The 20,782-nt window shown below is 39.8% G+C and overlaps 3 protein-coding genes and 1 long non-coding RNA gene across 5 annotated transcripts in view; 2 read left to right on the top strand and 2 right to left on the bottom strand.

Annotated features, from left to right (window-relative positions):
- Positions 1 to 12,102, bottom strand: part of LOC107610705 (protein FAR1-RELATED SEQUENCE 6-like) — a 20,176-nt gene extending 8,074 nt beyond the window's left edge. Inside the window, exons 1-3 of the mRNA XM_021108173.1 lie at positions 11,834 to 12,102; positions 5,528 to 5,929; positions 4,688 to 5,465 (exon numbers count right to left, since the gene is read on the bottom strand). Coding sequence (XP_020963832.1) covers positions 4,688 to 5,465; positions 5,528 to 5,929; positions 11,834 to 12,102 — 1,449 coding nt within the window. The remainder of the gene's footprint in view (positions 1 to 4,687; positions 5,466 to 5,527; positions 5,930 to 11,833) is intronic.
- On the bottom strand, positions 12,158 to 13,775 carry LOC107610704 (protein FAR1-RELATED SEQUENCE 5-like). The gene is made up of 3 exons (XM_016312714.1): positions 13,437 to 13,775; positions 12,629 to 13,290; positions 12,158 to 12,566 (listed from the first exon to the last, which is right to left on the bottom strand). The coding sequence occupies exons 1-3, from the start codon at positions 13,773 to 13,775 to the stop codon at positions 12,158 to 12,160; spliced, it is 1,410 nt and encodes a 469-aa protein (XP_016168200.1).
- On the top strand, positions 17,218 to 18,112 carry LOC110265800. Its single transcript, XR_002352130.1, has 2 exons — positions 17,218 to 17,829; positions 18,006 to 18,112. It is a non-coding gene; the product is annotated as an uncharacterized LOC110265800 (long non-coding RNA).
- Positions 18,822 to 20,782, top strand: LOC107614209 (polyamine-modulated factor 1-binding protein 1-like). Of its 2 annotated transcripts, none has more exons than XM_021109076.1 (4): positions 18,822 to 19,430; positions 20,048 to 20,151; positions 20,288 to 20,502; positions 20,599 to 20,782. In XM_021109076.1, exons 1-2 carry the CDS (start codon positions 18,844 to 18,846, stop codon positions 20,076 to 20,078), a joined length of 618 nt encoding a protein of 205 aa, XP_020964735.1. In that variant the 5' UTR covers positions 18,822 to 18,843; the 3' UTR covers positions 20,079 to 20,151; positions 20,288 to 20,502; positions 20,599 to 20,782. The 2 variants fall into 2 exon arrangements, with proteins under 2 accessions (XP_020964735.1, XP_020964734.1); XM_021109075.1 differs by having other exon boundaries at positions 18,823 to 19,430; positions 20,048 to 20,143.

Below are 20,782 nucleotides of genomic sequence, written 5' to 3'. Positions count from 1 at the left end.
TTCTTCCCCCCTTCTCTTCCCTTTTCTTTTCCCCCTCCGCCACTGCCCCCACCACGACCGAACCACCACCGCCCGTGGCCAGCCACCGCCACCGAGCCATCACCATTACCCCAACCCGAAACCCCTACCACCAAACAGCCATCACCGCCGTGCCAACCGCCCTTCACCGCCGCGTCCGCACCACCACCATCACACCCCCACCATCTCTCTGCTCCCTACCTTAGTTCATACGCCTACCAGGTTCCGCCGAACGCCATTTTTCCTTCATTCGTAGTTAGTTGCACATTTTTCATTTTATGTTCAAACCTAGGATAGTTAGAGATGCATGTTGTAGTGGATTCTAAGTGGTTAGGTAGCTAGGATGTGGTTAGTGGATTTAGGCCTGATAATTGCGCTGTACTTGTTGCTTGCTTTACCTATTCTGCAATTCTGTTCTGCCTGTGATGTTAGTATTGTTCATATGATGTTCTTACTTCTCATGCTGCTATTGAGACTGCTCTTTTATGTTCATATTATTTGCAGCTTTATGAACTGTCCTGCTTGCTGTTTATTACCCGGGAACATCCAATTTTAGCCGGAATGCTGCCCAATTTTCTGCAAATTGTTTCCTTCTCAATCATGTATTGGTTTTGGCAATTTTAACTTTTGCATTCCTTAGCTTTTACCAAACCAATTCATGAATGCACGGGCTAGCATTCTTATTCCTTTTGTTTTCCCGGTTAATAACTCTTATTATTGATGATTAGATTTCAATTTTTGCTATTTCTGTATCTATATGAATCACCAACAACCTGATTTCCTTGCTTGAATATGAGTCAACTGTTGCTTAAAATTGTGAAATTCTTGTTACTTAGAAAACCAATCATCATGCCACTTACTTTAAACTTTCCTTCTCCTAACGCACTGATTTCCACTTTCTAACCTCTCTTTCAATTTTAACCACTTTTAACTTTCTAACTCCCACCTCTGCTTTTTGACTAACTCTTTCAACTTTTTAACTCATGGCATGATTATTGTTTCTCCTAATTAACAAGTATTCTGCTCATAATATATTTTGGATTGTGATTTCTCATCTCAGATTTTTTTAACTCCGACACAATCCAAAATATACATTTATTTAACTCATTTCATTATTCTACTGCCCTTTTGCCACTATGTGATTATATTACTGTTATTCTATTTGCCTACTTATTTTTCTGCTTTTGTTCTTCAATTATATCCTGGAATTTCTGTTTTTCAGGATGTCGGACTCTCAGCGCAAAGGCAAAGGCAAAGCCACCACTGGCAAAAGAAAAAGAGGCGAACCCTCTATGTCTATCCTGGACATTCTGCATGATGACTCCTGGCGGAAAAAGCACTTTATCCCGCAGGAGAAGGCTGACCAGCTCCTCCCTGCCAATGATCCCATTCAATTTGCAAACAGATACTGTGAGCTGAAGTATCCAGTATTTGCTACCTCCAGGAACCTATACCTGGAAAGGACTCTGAAAATCTCAGAAGAACTACAGCAGTACACCTCTGATCAGATCAAATAGAGAGGCTGGTTCTTCTTGGAGAGAAACTTGACAGAGGTCAATGCTTCCTGGTTAAGAGAGTTTTTCTGTAACTATTTCAAGACTTCCCTGGATGCAGTGCACCTCAGAGGGAAACAGATACTGGTCACTGAGGAAGCCATTGAGGACATTCTACAGCTTCAGCCTAAGTCAGATAAGCCTGATGGTTACCAAAAAGCTGAAGAGGACATGCGCTTTCTGAGATTTGACTGGGATGCTATCAAGCAGAGGATAGCCCTTGATCTGACTGTCCCATGGGTCATGGGAAAGAATACAGCTATGCCTAAGGAAATCAAGCTGATGTATCTGAATGATGAAGCTCGGCTCTAGCACCAGATCTTGAGCAACTTTATTATGCCGAGTACTCATGAGACAGAGCTGCCTGCCGCTATGATCACCCTCCTCTGGTGTGTGATGGAGGGTAAGGACCTGTATCTTCCACGGTTCATCCGGTATTACATGGCCAAGGTCCATGTCAGAGGCACTCTCCCCTTCCCATATCTGATTACACAGCTCGGCCGTCAAGCTGACGTGCCTTGGGAGCTGGCTGATGAGAAGCCACCTGCTGCATACTGCAAGAAGATCGTTCCTCACAGCAGGAAGTTTCAGGCTTTGGGTTACAGACCCTCATTCCTCACCGTTTCTGATGAGACAGCCACACCATCACCTGCCCCTTCTTCATCTACTGTTGCCCCAGCTACCACCACTGCACCTCCACCCGCCTCAGAGCTCGTTTACCACCTCGTGCACCGCTTATTCCAACAGTTGGACCAGATGGAGCGCCGCAACAAGTGGCGATATGAAAGATCTGAGCATCGCAACAAGCGACGTTATGAGCACGTCAAGATGATGATCCGATCTGGCAGCGACTTCCCCTCCGAGCCTGACACAGAATCAGAGCCATCTGAGGAGGAGGCGGACGAGCATGAGGAGGAGACCCATCCACAGAGAGAGGCTGAACAGGCAGGCCCAGAGCAGGCTACACCACAACAGGAAGAGCCACACCAGATACAGACCGCCGATCCAGCAATTCCTATACAGTCAGAGCCTCCACTGTAGTAGACAGATCCTCCTACTCTCATCCAGTCTGCAGATCTTCAGACCACCACAGAGACACCAGCAGCCCATCCTTCCAGTGATGACACTCCTTCACACCCAGCTTGAGTGAGCATCGAGGATGATGCTACATTTTAAGTGTGGAGAGGTCGCCATCCCTGGCATATATTTTTGGTGAACCACTATAGACTCTTTTTATCTTATTTTGTTGTTTTATCTGTATTTTTATCTTTATTTTTATTTTTCAGTACTTATACGTTGTTCTTTTGCTGTATTTCTACTTTATTTCCGCATTTTTCACTCTAGTTCATATTTTAGCCATTTAGTTTAGTTGCAATTCTAAAGTTATTAGTTATAGAACATGTGGATTAATTAGTATAGTTTACCCTTTTAGCATATAACAGTTTGCTTTAATTGAAAATAAAAGGAAGTAAACTAGAGACTTTAATAGAATCAAAACAATCCACACACCTTGTATATATAGCATTACATGTTAGTTAGTTAACAACATTTCTTCAAGGAGGAACACTAAAACTTTAAAGTCACCCAAAAATTTTTACATTGAGAATAATAGGAACTCTTAAATTTTTACTTGCATGACATACATAACTGATATATGATTTTTGAGCTGAAGAACACATAGCCTGTGAGTTTTGAGTTTAATTGTATGGTTACATTCAAACCATAAATTTTATTCCTGTGTGTTTTGCCCTTCTTTTTCATTCTGGTGTTCTTTATTTTGTTTTAATCTATATGTCCAATTATAGAATATAGATACATACCAAGAAAGTGATTGAGGCCATCATTTGAATTTTTCCTCATTTATCCCAAATTAGCCTACCTTTTACATCACCCTTGTTAGCCCCATTGAGCTTCTAAATCCCCTTCTGTTCTATAACCACATTACTAGCCTTAAGCAGAAAAACAAAATAACAATCCTAGGTTGAATCCTTGGTTAGCTTAAGATAGATATTGTGTACAATTTAAGAGTAGGGAACTTTTATGGGAACATGGGATGATAGAAACAAAGTAGAAATTTAAAAAGAATAAGATGTTTCAAAACAAAAATTTGGGAAGCATGCTCATGTGAAATAAATAAAAACAATTACCAGGTGCATAAAAAAATTATTTAAATAAAAGGGATACAAAAATTCTCCATTTGAAAAAATAAAAAGAATCAGTGCACATGGGACAAAATAAAATGTAATGCATGAGTTTGCAATACAAAGAGGGGAAATTAAGGCAAATAGGTTAAGGAACCTTAAAACTATATAGAATATGTATGTTAGGTGAGATCTTAGACTAATCAAGGATAACCTTATACATATACCCTTACCTTTACTTTGGCCTCATTACAACCTTGAAAAAGACCTCATGATTTTTGTATGCCTATATTCTATAATTGTTGATTGGTTAGATGAAGAACAAAGTTATAGAAAGTAAGGATAAAAAGAAGAATAGAGTGATTAACCCAATAAACACTGAGTGACTAGAGAGTAAACACAAATCTAGTGAGGGTTCAATAGCTCATCACCATATATCTTTTCTTAATTGTTAATTGTCTTGCAAGTTTGTGAAATATTTTTACCCATCTCAATTGTACAAGTGCTTTAACATTATATAGGGTTTGGCTATGCATATATGATTTCTTGAAGATATGAATTAATTTAACTACATATAAGCTTTATATACAAGTGAATAACAATTAGAATTGCATGATTCATTTAGGTAGTTGCATTTAGAATGGATCGCATTGCATGAAATTCCACCACTTTACCTTACTCTTTATCTTGGATTTAGCATGAGGACATGCTATTGTTTAAGTGTGGGGAGGTTGATAAACCCATATTTTATGATATATTTTGTGCTCCATTTAAGTGATTTATTCAACCCTTCACCCACTTATTCATGTAATTTGCACAATTTTACTTTCCCTTCCTTATTATGTGATATATGTGAAAAACATATTTTAATTATCTTAATTACCTTTTATTACCATTCGATGCCGTGAGTTGTGTGTTGAGTAGTTTCAGATCTTCTAAGGCAGGAATGACTTGAAGGATGAAAAGGAAATGTACAAAAATGGTAACAACACTCATTGCACTGCACAACGCGTCATACCTTAGTAACTGATTCCCGTGCCTATCTGTCCCACAGCTTGCTGATGCCGTCCATTCTTTGGTGTCCTTGCACCAACGCCTCAGTATCAAACCTGGTGGGATTTCTTCCATACCCTCGTACTTCATCACGTAGAATATGTGGTAGCAAGGAATACCTTCACTGTTCCATATCATGCAATCACATTCAATCTTTGGCTCGTTCGGATCGTAAAGCACCTTGCGGACCCTTCGACGGTTCTCCATGTTTGAGAACTTGTACACGGGCGTCGTGCTTATGCTGTCTTTCCCCAAAAATAATAAACTCCCAACCCTCTTTATTTGTTTCCTAACCTCTTTGAAGACTGCCTTGGTGTATATATTCGAAGGAAACAGCTCTATGTTATCAAGACCTGTCGTCAGAACGGGCGTGTAGTACGACGAATAACATTGCGCCGTGACCTCATTGTTGCAGTAATCTTTCACCACCCTATCCAAGCTGTGAACCAATTCCAGAAGGCTATTTGTCGACTTAAGGAACCCTTTGACGAATGCATTTATGCCCTCACACCTGGAAGTTGTCCTGTAGCCGGCGCAAAAAGTACCCCATAGATATGCCGTTGCCCAACTATGTCTTAGTTCATAGGTGCTTTTGACCCAGCTGTTGTTCATTAATCCTAGATTCTCCACGGCCGTCCTCCAATACTTCTCAAACTTCGCAACATCGAAGTTTGCGTAAACTGCCTTCTTGAACACCTTCCTAAATTCAAGTTCTTTCACCCTCAAGACACAGTTTTCCAAGTGCCACCGCATAGGCAATACCTGGCTAAAGGAAGCACATTCGCAATTGCTGCCCGCATGGCTTTATCCCCGTCGGTGACCACAATGGAAGGCTTCTTGTTATCCATGACATCAAGAATATTCAACAACACCCACCTATATGTACGGACATCCTCGTCCTCCAGCAATGCAAAACCAAAAATCGCCATCTGCTTGTGGTGATTTGATCCAGAGAACACAACTAGAGGCTTCTTGTACTTATTGGACCGGTATGTTGCATCAAATGCAACCACGTCACCGAACAACTGATAATCCTCCATCATCTGCCCGTCCACCCAGAATAGGCTACCAAGCCGATCCTCTACTGTTTTGGTATATCTGGCGACCGTCATCATGTCAGTATTGGCCTTGCCTTCCAAATAACTTATCGTTGCTGCAGCATCTCTGTCATTAATTTGTGCTATTCTTTAAGAGTAAGAGGAAAATGACTCGTACTCGGAGCTGGTGTGCAAGATTCAATAAGGTTCCACGCTTCAATTCGAAGTGCATGGATTAGTACCAAGTTCAATTGAATGGGTTTCGGAAGACGTTTGGTGAGAATACAATTTCTAAACTGCCCGGATGGAAGAATATAGATCAAGCCAAAGGCGGATTTAAAAACAAAGTTTGGGACCCTGAAAAATATTCTGACATTCGTCACCCCGGGAGCCTGAGAATCTGTTTGAAGCTGCTCAGAAGCTTTACATGCCTAATTTGGGACCCCGGAGGTTGTTGGCATTCCAAACATTGGTGGAGATTTCTAGATGAATTTAAGCATAAGCCACCATAACAGGAAGCTCATCAAACGTCCAACTTAAGGACTTTAACTAAAAGTGCTAGGTGGGAGACAACCCACCATGGTATGGTCATTTCTTTTCCAATTATTTCGTGTTGTTTATCTTTCTGTTATATTATTTCTTTTTATTTTTATTGAACCTGAATATTATTCGTAGCATTTTCATTAGCATTGCATACTGCATTATTGCATAAAAAAAAGGGAAGGCGTGCAACGCGACCGCGTTGCTAACGAGTTCGCGTCAACTACGAAAAAATACATCCCATGCGTCCGCGTCAACCACGCGAACGCGTGATCTAGAAATCGGCGTAAAAATCCAACGCCCAGAAATATGGGCTGGAATCGTGCGACTGGTGTGCGTTTAGCACAAAACAGCCCACGCGTCCGCGTCCCTGACGCGTCCGCGTCGCGTGGATTGCATAACACCCTAAATGGAGACAGAGAATTGCGCTGAAACGACACTGGAATTGTGCGTTTAGCACAATTTTCAGCGACGCGGTCGCATGCCTCACGCGACCGCATTATCCATCTTTTACCCATTCCATGCGATCGCGTCAACCACGCGATCGCGTGCCCCACGCGTTCACGTGGATTCAAATTCACTAACCCTCAGTGACGCGAAACCCTACCCCCATCGCAACCCCATTCTCCCCCTCCAACCCCCCTCTACTCCCTCTCTGCTCCCTACTCCAACACCACCACCCCCAACCACCTCTGACTGCCGCACCATCACCAACCACCCAGAACCACCGCGCCGCCCACCCCCTTCTTCCTCCTTCTTCCCCCCTTTTCTTCCCTTTTCTTCTCCCCCTCCGCCACTGCCCCCACCACGACCGAACCACCACCGCCCGTGGCCAGCCACCGCCACCGAGCCATCACCATTACCCCAACCCGAAACCCCTACCACCAAACAGCCATCACCGCCGTGCCAACCGCCCTTCACCGCCGCGTCCGCACCACCACCATCACACCCCCGCCATCTCTCTGCTCCCTACCTTAGTTCATACGCCTACCAGGTTCCGCCGAACGCCATTTTTCCTTCATTCGTAGTTAGTTGCCCATTTTTCATTTTATGTTCAAACCTAGGATAGTTAGAGATGCATGTTGTAGTGGATTCTAAGTGGTTAGGTAGCTAGGATGTGGTTAGTGGATTTAGGCCTGATAATTGCGCCGTACTTGTTGCTTGCTTTACCTATTCTGCAATTCTGTTCTGCCTGTGATGTTAGTATTGTTCATATGATGTTCTTACTTCTCATGCTGCTATTGAGACTGCTCTTTCATGTTCATATTATTTGCAGCTTTATGAACTGTCCTGCTTGCTGTTTATTACCCGGGAACATCCAATTTTCGGCGGAATGCTGCCTAATTTTCTGCAAATTGTTTCCTTCTCAATCATGTATTGGTTTTGGCAATTTTAACTTTTGCATTCCTTAGCTTTTACCAAACCAATTAATGAATGCACGGGCCAGCATTCTTATTCCTTTTGTTTTCCCGGTTAATAACTCGCATTATTGATGATTAGATTTCAATTTTTGCTATTTCTGTATCTATATGAATCACCAACAACCTGATTTTCTTGCTTGAATATGAGTTAATTGTTGCTTAAAATTGTGAAATTCTTGTTACTTAGAAAACCAATCATCATATCACTTACTTTAAACTTTCTTTCTCCTAATGCGCTGATTTCCACTTTCTAACCCCTTTTTCAATTTTAACCACTTTTAACTTTCTAACTCCCACCTCTGCTTTTTGACTAACTCTTTCAACTTTTTAACTCATGGCATGATTATTGTTTCTCCTAATTAACAAGTATTCTACTCATAATATATTTTGGATTGTGATTTCTCATCTCAGATTTTTTTAACTCCGACACAATCCAAAATATACATTTATTTAACTCATTTCATTATTCTACTGCCCTTTTGCCACTATGTGATTATATTACTATTATTCTATTTGCCTACTTGTTTTCCTGCTTTTGTTCTTCAATTATATCCTGGAATTTCTATTTTTCAGGATGTCGGACTCTCAGTGCAAAGGCAAAGGCAAAGCCACCACTGGCAAAAGAAAAAGAGGCGAACCCTCTATGTCCATCCTGGACATTCTGCATGATGACTCCTGGCGGGAAAAGCACTTTATCCCGCAGGAGAAGGCTGACCAGCTCCTCCCTGCCAATGATCCCATTCAATTTGCAAACAGATACTGTGAGCTGAAGTATCCAGTATTTGCTACCTCCAGGAACCTATACCTGGAAAGGACTCTGAAAATCTCATAAGAACTACAGCAGTACACCTCCGATCAGATCAAACAGAGAGGCTGGTTCTTCTTGGAGAGAAACTTGACAGAGGTCAATGCTTTCTGTGTAAGAGAGTTTTACTGTAACTATTTCAAGACTTCCCTGGATGCAGTGCACCTCAGAGGGAAACAGATACTGGTCACTGAGGAAGCCATTGAGGACATTCTACAGCTTCAGCCTAAGTCAGATAAGCCTGATGGTTACCAAAAGGCTGAAGAGGACATGCGCTTTCTGAGATTTGACTGGGATGCTGTCAAGCAGAGGATAGCCCTTGATCCGACTGTCCCATGGGTCATGGGAAAGAACACAGCTATGCCTAAGGGAATCAAGCTGATGTATCTGAATGATGAGGCTCGGCTCTGGCACCAGATCCTGAGCAACTTTATTATGCCGAGTACTCATGAGACAGAGCTGCCTGCCGCTATGATCACCCTCCTCTGGTGTGTGATGGAGGGTAAGGACCTGTATCTTCCATGGTTCATCCGGTATTACATGGCCAAGGTCCATGTCAGAGGCACTCTCCCCTTCCCATATCTGATTACACAGCTCGGCCGTCGAGCTGATGTGCCTTGGGAGCTGGTTGATGAGAAGCCACCTGCTGCAGACTGCAAGAAGATCATTCCTCACAGCAGGAAGTTTCAGGCTTTGGGTTACAGACCCTCATTCCTCACCGTTTCTGATGAGACAGCCACACCATCACTTGCCCCTTCTTCATCTACTGTTGCCCCAGCTACCACCACTGCACCTCCACCCGCCTCAGAGCCCGTTTACCACCTCGTGCACCGCTTATTCCAGCAGTTGGAACAGATGGAGCACCGCAACAAGCGGCGATATGAGAGATCTGAGCGTCGCAACAAGCGACGCTATGAGCACCTCAAGATGATGATCCGATCTGGCAGCGACTTCCCCTCCGAGCCTGACACAGAATCAGAGCCATCTGAGGAGGAGGCGGACGAGCATGAGGAGGAGACCCATCCACAGAGAGAGGCTGAACAGGCAGGCCCAGAGCAGGCTACACCACAACAGGAAGAGCCACACCAGATACAGACCGCCGATCCAGCAATTCCTATACAGTCAGAGCCTCCACTGTAGTAGACAGATCCTCCTACTCTCATCCAGTCTGCAGATCTTCAGACCACCACAGAGACACCAGCAGCCCATCCTTCCAGTGATGACACTCCTTCACACCCAGCTTGAGTGAGCATCGAGGACGATGCTACATTTTAAGTGTGGAGAGGTCGCCATCCCTGGCATATATTTTTGGTGAACCACTATAGACTCTTTTTATCTTATTTTGTTATTTTATCTGTATTTTTATCTTTATTTTTATTTTTCAGTACTTATACATTGTTCTTTTGCTGTATTTCTACTTTATTTCCGCATTTTGCACTCTAGTTCATATTTTAGCCATTTAGTTTAGTTGCAATTCTAAAGTTATTAGTTATAGAACATGTGGATTAATTAGTATAGTTTACCCTTTTAGCATATAACAGTTTGGTTTAATTGAAAATAAAAGGAAGTAAACTAGAGACTTTAATAGAATCAAAACAATCCACACACCTTGTATATATAGCATTACATGTTAGTTAGTTAACAACATTTCTTCAAGGAGGAACACTAAAACTTTAAAGCCACCCAAAAATTTTTACATTGAGAATAATAGGAACTCTTAAATTTTTACTTGCATGACATACATAACTGATATATGATTTTTGAGCTGAAGAACACATAGCCTGTGAGTTTTGAGTTTAATTGTATGGTTACATTCAAACCATAAATTTTATTCCTGTGTGTTTTGCCCTTCTTTTTTATTCTGGTGTTCTTTATTTTGTTTTAATCTATATGTCCAATTATAGAATATAGATACATACCAAGAAAGTGATTGAGGCCATCATTTGAATTTTTTCTCACTTATCCCAAATTAGCCTACCTTTTACATCACCCTTGTTAGCCCCCTTGAGCTTCTAAATCCCCTTCTGTTCTATAACCACATTACTAGCCTTAAGCAGAAAAACAAAATAACAATCCTTGGTTAGCTTAAGATAGATATTGTGTACAATTTAAGAATAGGGAACTTTTATGGGAACATGGGATGATAGAAACAAAGTAGAAATTTAAAAAGAATAAGATGTTTCAAAACAAAAATTTGGGAAGCATGCTCATGTGAAATAAATAAAAACAATTACCAGGTGCATAAAAAAATTATTTAAATAAAAGGGATACAAAAATTCTCCATTTGCAAAAATAAAAAGAATCAGTGCACATGGGACAAAATAAAATGTAATGCATGAGTTTGCAATACAAAGAGGGGAAATTAGGGCAAATAGGTTAAGGAACCTTAAAACTATATAGAATATGTATGTTAGGTGAGATCTTAGATTAATCAAGGATTCACTTATTAGCTCATTTAACCTTATACATATACCCTTACCTTTACTTTGGCCTCATTACAACCTTGAAAAAGACCTCATGATTTTTGTATGCCTATATTCTATAACTGTTGATTGGTTAGATGAAGAACAAAGTTATAGAAAGTAAGGATAAAAAGAAGACTAGAGTGATTAACCCAATAAACACTGAGTGACTAGAGAGTAAACACAAAATCTAGTGAGGGTTCAATAGCTCATCACCATATATCTTTTCTTAATTGTTAATTATCTTGCAAGTTTGTGAAATATTTTTACCCATCTCAATTGTACAAGTGCTTTAACATTATATAGGGTTTGGCTATGCATATATGATTTCTTGAAGATATGAATTAATTTAACTACATATAAGCTTTATATACAAGTGAATAACAATTAGAATTGCATGATTCATTTAGGTAGTTGCATTTAGAATGGATCGCATTGCATGAAATTCCACCACTTTACCTTACTCTTTATCTTGGATTTAGCATGAGGACATGCTATTGTTTAAGTGTGGGGAGGTTGATAAACCCATATTTTATGATATATTTTGTGCTCCATTTAAGTGATTTATTCAACCCTTCACCCACTTATTCATGTAATTTGCACAATTTTACTTTCCCTTCCTTATTATGTGATATATGTGAAAAACATATTTTAATTATCTTAATTACCTTTTATTACCATTCGATGCCGTGAGTTGTGTGTTGAGTAGTTTCAGATCTTCTAAGGCAGGAATGACTTGAAGGATGAAAAGGAAATGTACAAAAATGGTAACAACACTCATTGCACTGCACAACGCGTCATACCTTAGTAACTGATTCCCGTGCCTATCTGTCCCACAGCTTGCTGATGCCGTCCATTCTTTGGTGTCCTTGCACCAACGCCTCAGTATCAAACCTGGTGGGATTTCTTCCATACCCTCGTACTTCATCACGTAGAATATGTGGCAGCAAGGAATACCTTCACTGTTCCATATCATGCAATCACATTCAATCTTTGGCTCGTTCGGATCGTAAAGCACCTTGCGGACCCTTCGACGGTTCTCCATGTTTGAGAACTTGTACACGGGCATCATGCTTATGCTGTCTTTTCCCAAAAATAATAAACTCCCAACCCTCTTTATTTGTTTCCTAACCTCCTTGAAGACTTCCCTGGTGTATATATTCGAAGGAAACAGCTCTGTTATCAAGACCTGTCGTCAGAACGGGCGTGTAGTACGACGAATAACATTGCGCTGTGACCTCATTGTTGCAGTAATCTTTCACCACCCTATCCAAGCTGTGAACCAATTCCAGAAGGCTATTTGTCGACTTAAGGAACCCTTTGACGAATGCATTTATGCCCTCACACCTATAAGTTGTCCTGTAGCTGGCGCAAAAAGTACCCCGTAGATATGCCGTTGCCCAACTATGTCTTAGTTCATAGGTGCTTTTGACCCAGCTGTTGTTCATTAATCCTAGATTCTCCACGGCCGTCCTCCAATACTCCTCAAACTCCGCAATATCGAAGTTTGCGTAAACTGCCTTCTTGAACACCTTCCTAAATTCAAGTTCTTTCACCCTCAAGACACAGTTTTCCAAGTGCCACCGCATAGGCGATACCTGGCTAAAGGAAGCACATTCGTAATTGCTGCCCGCATGGCTTTATCCCCGTCAGTGACCACAATGGAAGGCTTCTTGTTATCCATGACATCAAGAATATTCAACAACACCCACCTATATGTACGGACATCCTCGTCCTCCAGCAATGCAAAACCAAAAATCGCCATCTGCTTGTGGTGATTTGATCCAGAGAACACAACTAGAGGCTTCTTGTACTTATTGGACCGGTATGTTGCATCAAATGCAACCACGTCACCGAACAACTGATAATCCTCCATCATCTGCCTGTCCACCCAGAATAGGCTACCAAGCCGGTCCTCTACTGTTTTGGTATATCTGGCGACCGTCATCATGTCAGCATTGGCCTTGCCTTCCAAATAACTTATCGTTGCTGCTGCATCTCTGTCATTAATTTGTGCTATTCTTTGGCTGTCAACATAATTATACAGATCCCTCTTCGTAAACCGAAGCATCCCATAGCCCCCTGACTGCCTGGCCATGTAAGTCATAATCTTCGATGTGGCAATCCCAAACTTTTTTAGACTATCAACTTTAGCCTTATCAGACTCACTCAAATTCTGATGACTAGGAAGAAGATGACTAAACATGGTTGTAGCCAGAGGGTGGTTGTGATTGTTGTCTATCCTCTGGACTTTCCAAACCTGGTCTTGCATGTCATAGTAAATTTTCATCTTTGCAAAACAACCCGTCCGACTCTCCAACTTCTCCTCCCGTACTCGCTCTGGACGATCATAGTGTTTCTCATGCCTTGTGCCTTGACAGTGACAAAAAAAAAGTCTCGTCTTACCAAGACACCGTTTATTTGAGCCGCGTCACCCTTCCTTACACCGAACCCCCGTAGTCGGGCAAATTGTTTGTATGCCGCATAAGCCTCTTCCTCGGTACTAAATACTTTGTCGACAAAATTCTCTGTGGACCTAAAACTGGGAGCATCACCCTGACAAGTCTCTGGGTCTGAGCCGACGCCGTTCTCGTGGGCATCATCACCCATTTCAACAGTCTCAGACCCATTCCCGAACGAGTCGTTCTCGTCATCCCCACTCGAACAAGACACACGAAAATACTCTTCTTCACTAAGCCAATCTGAATCATCCTCTACCCCCGTGAACTGGAAGTTCGAATCCATCTTCAACAACAAAGGAAGTCAATCACCTGGAAAATGTTTAGTCAGCAAATAACTTGTCGTTAGCAGGCTAAGCAACTGATTAAAGGGTGTTATATTATGCTATGCATATGTAAATAGCTAAACGAAACTTTAACAGCAACGGGTGTTCGTCACGCTACATTTTTTGCATCTCGACCGAATGCAATGACTAGTCCCAGAGGGGAGACACGCTGTAATAATCTCGAATCAAATACACCTTAACAACCAGTTAATATTCAAATAATTAAACACACATCAACTATCTGTCGTTAAATACAACTGCATATTTAACGCATGTTAAATAACCGGTGGACTCATGAAGAACTTTACAACAACAACAAACTTACATATAGTCGTACCCAATCTTGGGACAGTGTGTGCCTACAACGAATAAGCTTATTTGTGTTTCAGCGTTCCGTTAATTGACATTATAAGAAGAACCAAAACAAAAAAAAGGTTTGGGTGCCGTGCTCTTTCACAGTTTTAATATAGGAAATGATTTCTTCCAAAAAGAGATTACATAATTATTGTTACAATAGGTCCCTTTGGTGTGGGAGCAGGCAGTCAATCTAATGAATCGAGCATCTCCTCTTTCATCATCTATTTTAGTTATTATTGTCAACTTCAAAAATTGAAAAAACAATAGCCTTAGGCGACAAAGACAACAATATAGTACAATGCAAGAGATAACTAATGTCACTCGTGTTCTCTTCCATCTTATGGGACACATCTTCATATACTGGAACTACAAATCTTCCAAGTGATAAATACCCGCATCAAAGAATGCAACTCAACCAAAAGAACACATCAACAAAAGCCCTACTGTTTTCAGCCAATTCTCACTAACCGGTCACATAATTTTGTATTTGTATCTTTCTTGTGACACAAACAAGACATACTAATAGACTAAAACTTCCCACGTTTCTACTTATACGTTTTCCGTAATTTCATTTTCATTCTAACTATCTTGCCAAAACCATAAAAGGGTACCTTCAAGTTTTTTGATCTCCCATTTTCAAGATACTCATCAGGCTGCGCCGTTGGGGGAAACACTCTGTAACTACCCTTGTCACCTCAGATGCTTGCAAGATCAAAGACACTCAAAAGTTAGTTCAAGGGGTCTTCCGCCACCGCAGTAATTTCAGCCTTCGAAAAAAGCTATGGCAATATTGATTAGTACGACTAGCATTAGTCTTGTTAGCAAATGAGATGGTACAAAAATGACTTTCACTTACATACAGTTAAAGTACCAAAAGAAAGGAGCGTTTGAATAGCACATTTTACAACAAGTCAACCTTGCAGCAAGAGTTTGATCAACAATAGAAATTTGAAGCATGGCATTGCCCATGATGCATACACACCAGACACGACTCCCATGGCTAAGAACTTAATCAAATGTGTATTATGTGCTACATATTAGTTCCGTTGCATACTTATATATATATATATATATACTTGATAGCATACTTATTCATCTTATTAGGTAGATGACTGATTTCATGTATTTTATACAATGACTATCTACACTATGTAAAGAACACTTAAACGTTAAACATAAAAGACATAGAGGGATAAGAAATTTGAGCCATACTTAGCAATTCTAAATGAATCCCATAAGTCTATTACTACACGAATTCCGTATTAAGTTATTGTTTAGACAAGTTGCCATCCTAGTGATAGAAATTCAAAAGAGGGAAAGTACGAAGGCAATATAATGTTCACGAAAACTGGATAACCACATACTCATGCTCCTTAGTGAAACCCAAAACCAAAAAAAAATGCAACGGAAGTTTTCAACAAATTTCTCGATTCAATTAAACTCACTACACCCTATGATCCAAACCTCTAAAGTAAGACACTGTTCTAAATACAGTATAAGCCAACAGAGCAAAAACACCCTATTCCATACCTGGGACGACCCCCAAGGTAGCACAGCATCAGCTTTCGACTGCGCCTGCAGCGGCAGCGTCTAACGGACACCAGCAGTCACCGCTAGAGTTGGTTTGAAGGCGTCGACCTCCGCTGCGCCAACACCTTCAGCGTCGGTATCCCTGTCCCTCGAACCTAGGGCTTCGTTTTTGGGCACAACATCTTCCTCAGTGCTTCGCCCTCCATGGATGCATTAGGGTATGCGTTTTTCTTTTTTTCTTTTTTACCTCCCATTCAGAAAGAAAAAAATAAAATCCATCTTCTTTGGATACCCGAATTGTTTTTGTTGGCAAAGCCCACCTAGACAAGTCCACCAACGCCACTCCCACCAAAAAACCTTGGCTAACGGCTCAGCCACCACTCCCCTCAACCGGGAGACAAGCCCTGCACCAGCAGAGCAACGTGTCAATCTAACACCCAGTTAGACAAAAAATCTGTAAATCTGTATTAATTTGAATCTATTCCATAGATTGACCCAAAATTAAAACATTGTGTCCCGACACCTCAACCGGTTTCATCCTGGGCATCAAATGCTTGATGAATAAGGTCATAATCTAATAGTTATATGTTGATAAAATTGTTCAAATTTCAAATTATAATAATTAAATAAAATCATAAAAAGATATACAATTTAAAAAATCACCACTAATAAATTTAGACAACACTTATTAATCCCTTGAATAATAATATTCAATTTGTTTCCTAAATTACATACGAGTCTCAATTTAGTCCTTAAAATTTTAATTTTAGAGACTAAATAAAAATAATTAAAACTTTAGAGACTAAATTGAGACTCACGTGCAAGTTTAGAGACCAAATTGAGTTTTAACTCTTAATCCCTTACTCTTTTGTAGGATAACTGTCAGCAACCACCATCATCTGCATGAAATTAACATCCACCATCATCAACAGTTACATGGTCGTCATAATTCATAAGAATTAAAACTTTTACATTAGTAAACTTAGAAGAATTCATGCTAATATCACTATAAGAATATGACCGATTAGCTACTATAAAAAGAGTCGTAAAATCATCACTAATCTGACGCAACATATAATTTGTGACGAGTTAGTTACCGCCTAACAACTAATGCTTTCCTTGCTAATTACAAGTCGTAGATCAGTGAGATAAACACAACAGTCGCTAATTCATTGGAAAATTTGTTATCTACCGAATAGATAGTCGCAAATCCACCACTAAAGTAAAAGCTAATTCCATAGAAGAAATAGACTGAACAGTAGTCGCTAATTAGTGACAAACTCTACTGCACACTACAAAAAATTTAATCTTTACCGACAAATATTTAGCGGCCATATTAATATAGCTATAATTTCTCTTGTTAAATGACTTTTTTCCCGGCAAATAAATAATTGCCTTTAATACTTCATTTGTAACGGCAATTACATGAATGGCCACTAACTAATTATTAACTTTGCCGGTAGTTCTTCTTCTTTCAATCCTTTTTTAATTATTTTAATTATAAATAATATCACTTTCACCGTTGAAGCCATTTTCTCATTTCTCACATTTCATCCCTCTTTACTGTATCAGTGCCTCCATCACCTCACTTTGCTATTGCAACCTCTTCATTTCGCCGTCGCTGCCATCTCCTCCTCTTCCTCACACCAAGTTCTACACCGAACGACTCAAGTAACATTCTTGGCTACCACCTCATCCTCAATCTGCGTTGGTTGTCGCTAGTTCATGTCACAGTCTCTGTCGATGGCTTGTAGCCTCATGTGGTGGTTTCTATCGCCGCCTCTGTCATACATTATGATCTCTAGTTTCAGTTCGCACCTCAGTAACCTTTTCATCCATCTCTTATTCAATTGTGGTTCCTTATTTGAGAAATTCTCATTTTCTAGGGTTTATGTGATTCATGCTAACTAATACATTCTTGCATATCATCATGCACCGATTTTTATGCCCCAGGAGAAATTAATTTGAAATTTGGAATTGCTTGTGTGAGGCTGGCTTTAGGCTCAGTGAATTTGCATACTCACCATTTCGGTCCTCCTTTAAAGATGTCAACCATGGCACCTGAATCATACAAGGAGGCAGTCCTTCAGGCAAAAGAACATATTAAGGCAGGGGATATTCACTTTGGTAGTGGAAAAATTCCAGCCTTGTTTCTTGCATTCTGTTAATCTATAATCTCCTCCTCTATTGGTTGCTGTTTTGTTTGTTATCAGTTTTGAATTTCATTCTTGCTCTGTTTTTTAGATGTTCTCCAAAAAATTTTAATTAATATAAATAATTATAATTATTTTTGTAAATGAAAGTGGAGAACAGAATAATGAGGATTTAAAGAAGAGTGAAGTGACAACATGTGACACCTTTCCCTTCTTATTAAGTCAAGATTGATGATCAGAGTCAATTTAACCCTCCAGAAAAGTGCACCATTAATTGAATCATGCAAAGTCCAGATGAAATATACATGAGTTTTGCTGTTTGGTGTGACTTGTGGACTTAACTGATCCAGTCAAGTACTTTTTCCAGGCCTAATTGCAGTTTCAGAAGGGGAGAAAATATGTAAGTAAGATCATTCTTGAATCCTATGTTAAGGAAACTATTGCTTTAGACACACACTAATGTCTCCCATCATTTTCATTAGGCATCTACTGTTTTAAACTTAATTATTGTACTGTCAAATATGTTTATCATTATTGAATCAATTGGGATCTATCTATGGCCAAAAATCATGTGAGTTTTAATGTAATGTAGGACTCAGTTTCATTAATTATAGTTGTTTTCTTATTGGTTTTTTTCTTTTCATAGTTGCAGAGAGGCAAAGGAGAACCAAAACCCCATTATAGTAATGGCAAAGGATAAGGGATTCTCTATCTTGGATAATAGATTTGGGTATGACAAGAAGAGTGACACTGATATTATGTATCCTATGTATTTTGGTGTTTCTTGTGTGTTTTTTGCACTCCAAGCACTCACAAAATCACATGTTGAGGTTGAAAAATAGAGTGAAATCCATGACAGCATACTCCAAGGGAGTGCACAGCTGCTTGGGTTGATTGTGTGGAAGGTTCAGAAAGGGGTTCCGGATGGGGAAGAATATAGGTCTTCAAGCTCAGGAATGCTGAGAGGGAGATTAAGAATCTCAAGAAGATGTGGCATGAGGATGCAAAGGCCAATGAGAAAGTTGTGGGGATCTTTGCTACACAGGAGCATAGTTGGTTGCATGAAAGGCGAAAACTTCGGCAGCACATTGGGGCTCTGATGAATGAGCTGAGAGTGTTTGAAAAGAAAAAGGATGAGGCTGTCTCTGAAATGAGCCAAAAATTGAAGGAAATAGAGGATTTGCTGGAGTCCAGGGACAAAGTGATTCAAGAAGGGGAGCAGAAGAGGAAGGAGTTGGAGGAAAATCTTGCAAAGGCTGAAAGGGAAGCAGAAGAATTGAGAGAATCTGTTAAGCTTGAAGCTCAGGAACACTCCTCTGATCTCAGGAAGCACAAAACTGCCTTCATTGAGCTGGTGTCAAACCAACGGCAGCTAGAAGCGAAGCTTGGCCGCGCCATGAAGCAGTTGGAGGCTGCAAAGCAGGAGCTCGGTTCAGTCTTGGAGAAGAAGGAGGAGTCAGAATTGTTGGCCCAAAAATTGTCTATTGAGATTGTATTTTGGTTGAACTTTTGCATTTGTGTCTTTATGCATCCGACATGTTCGATGAAATGCTTCATCCATCTAAGGAAATCAAGGTAAACCTTTATGCTTATTCCTTTGAGTCTCTATCTTAGTGTATGTTAAGTTTCAATTTTAGGGTTTGTGTAATCATGAAATTCTTATTCATTTGTTTGTAAACTTAATAGTTGTCTTGCAATATAGTTTGAGTCATGAAAATGTAAAAGCTTATTACGAGAAAGAATAAGGTGTTACATATATTCCTAATTTATATGTTCAATTAATCCTCTGCTGCTGTGTGTAATAATTCTTTTGTACTTTTATTTTAATTCTTAAAAGCAAATCATTGTTTCTTATCCTAATAATAGGTAAGAGATATAAAGGTAGCATATAGGATTGAATTGAATAGGAAAGTTTATTATTACTATAGCTAACTAGTTTATTATGTAATTGAAGTTAAAATGAACAAAACTTGAAATAAAATAGTTATGCAGACTTCAAACACATTTGCTTTGCTTCATTTGATTTGGAGCTTTGACTATAAATAGAACAATGCAAAATGCTTTTGGTTAGCTGAGTGACGTGTTTCTTCTAGCTTTTATATGGATTTTTCAGATAGACATAGAAATCAAATCCTACAGAATGCTATTAGTTATTTGACATGGTATTGTACCTTTTCTCTCATATATTTCAGGGTAAATTCAACTCCGGTAAATCAACGGTGATTAATGCACTTCTTGGGGAAAGATACCTGAAAGAGGGAGTTGTTCCAACTACTAATGAGAAAGAAGTAATTCGGTTAATTTCTTGATTCTGTTTTGTTTCTTCCTTGTCCTGTACGAATATCACAATTTTTATATTATAGACTTGCATAATATATTCTATCCAATTGTATGTGCTCTGAGTAATTCTTTTACATTCATTTTTAAAACAGATGACAATTGTTGATACGCTTGGAACTAATGTGATTCTTCAGAGGCAACAACGTCTCACAGAGGAATTCGTACCACGCGCTGACTTGTGACACAAGATTGCCGATATGCCAAGCAGGACTTAGCTGCAGTGAATGGTATTGTCAATAGTGTAAATGATTTTGCAATGGATATGGAAACCGAGAGCCTTTCTTGGAGGAGACAAACTTCTTCTTTGGTAATTGGTATGTTTTAAGTTCATAATTTTTTTAATCATGACAATTTGTTTTCCTCTTAATTGATTTGCTATTGGTATGCTGTGGGATATTACCAGATTGAGACTACAAAATCACGTGCTATGGAGCTCATTGAATCTACTTTACTATTGTCAAATCTTGATATTGTCAAATCTCTTACCAATTTGCCGTAGGAGTTAAGGCTGTGACATCCTTTTCTTCAAATTCCAGCTTTCTCACAAGCTGATATCATCCCTCAAGCTTCACTTGGTCCAATAATAA

The sequence above is a fragment of the Arachis ipaensis genome, chromosome B08 (genome assembly GCF_000816755.2).
Source record: "Arachis ipaensis cultivar K30076 chromosome B08, Araip1.1, whole genome shotgun sequence".
Taxonomy (NCBI): domain Eukaryota; kingdom Viridiplantae; phylum Streptophyta; class Magnoliopsida; order Fabales; family Fabaceae; genus Arachis; species Arachis ipaensis.
This window is presented reverse-complemented; position numbering and strand designations above follow the sequence as displayed.

What these genes read in the sequence shown, in the direction of transcription:
- LOC107610704 (XM_016312714.1), bottom strand. Translation starts at nt 13,775, where the DNA reads ATGGATTCGAACTTCCAGTTCACGGGGGTAGAGGATGATTCAGATTGG. An exon ending in CTCAAATAAACGGTGTCTTG is followed by an intron (nt 13,291 to 13,436) that starts GTAAGACGAGAC and finishes ATGCAAGACCAG; the next exon opens with GTTTGGAAAGTCCAGAGGAT. An exon ending in AATGTGCTTCCTTTAGCCAG is followed by an intron (nt 12,567 to 12,628) that starts GTATCGCCTATG and finishes ACTTGAATTTAG; the next exon opens with GAAGGTGTTCAAGAAGGCAG.
- LOC107614209 (XM_021109076.1), top strand. Translation starts at nt 18,844, where the DNA reads ATGTGGCATGAGGATGCAAAGGCCAATGAGAAAGTTGTGGGGATCTTT. An exon ending in ATCCATCTAAGGAAATCAAG is followed by an intron (nt 19,431 to 20,047) that starts GTAAACCTTTAT and finishes CATATATTTCAG; the next exon opens with GGTAAATTCAACTCCGGTAA.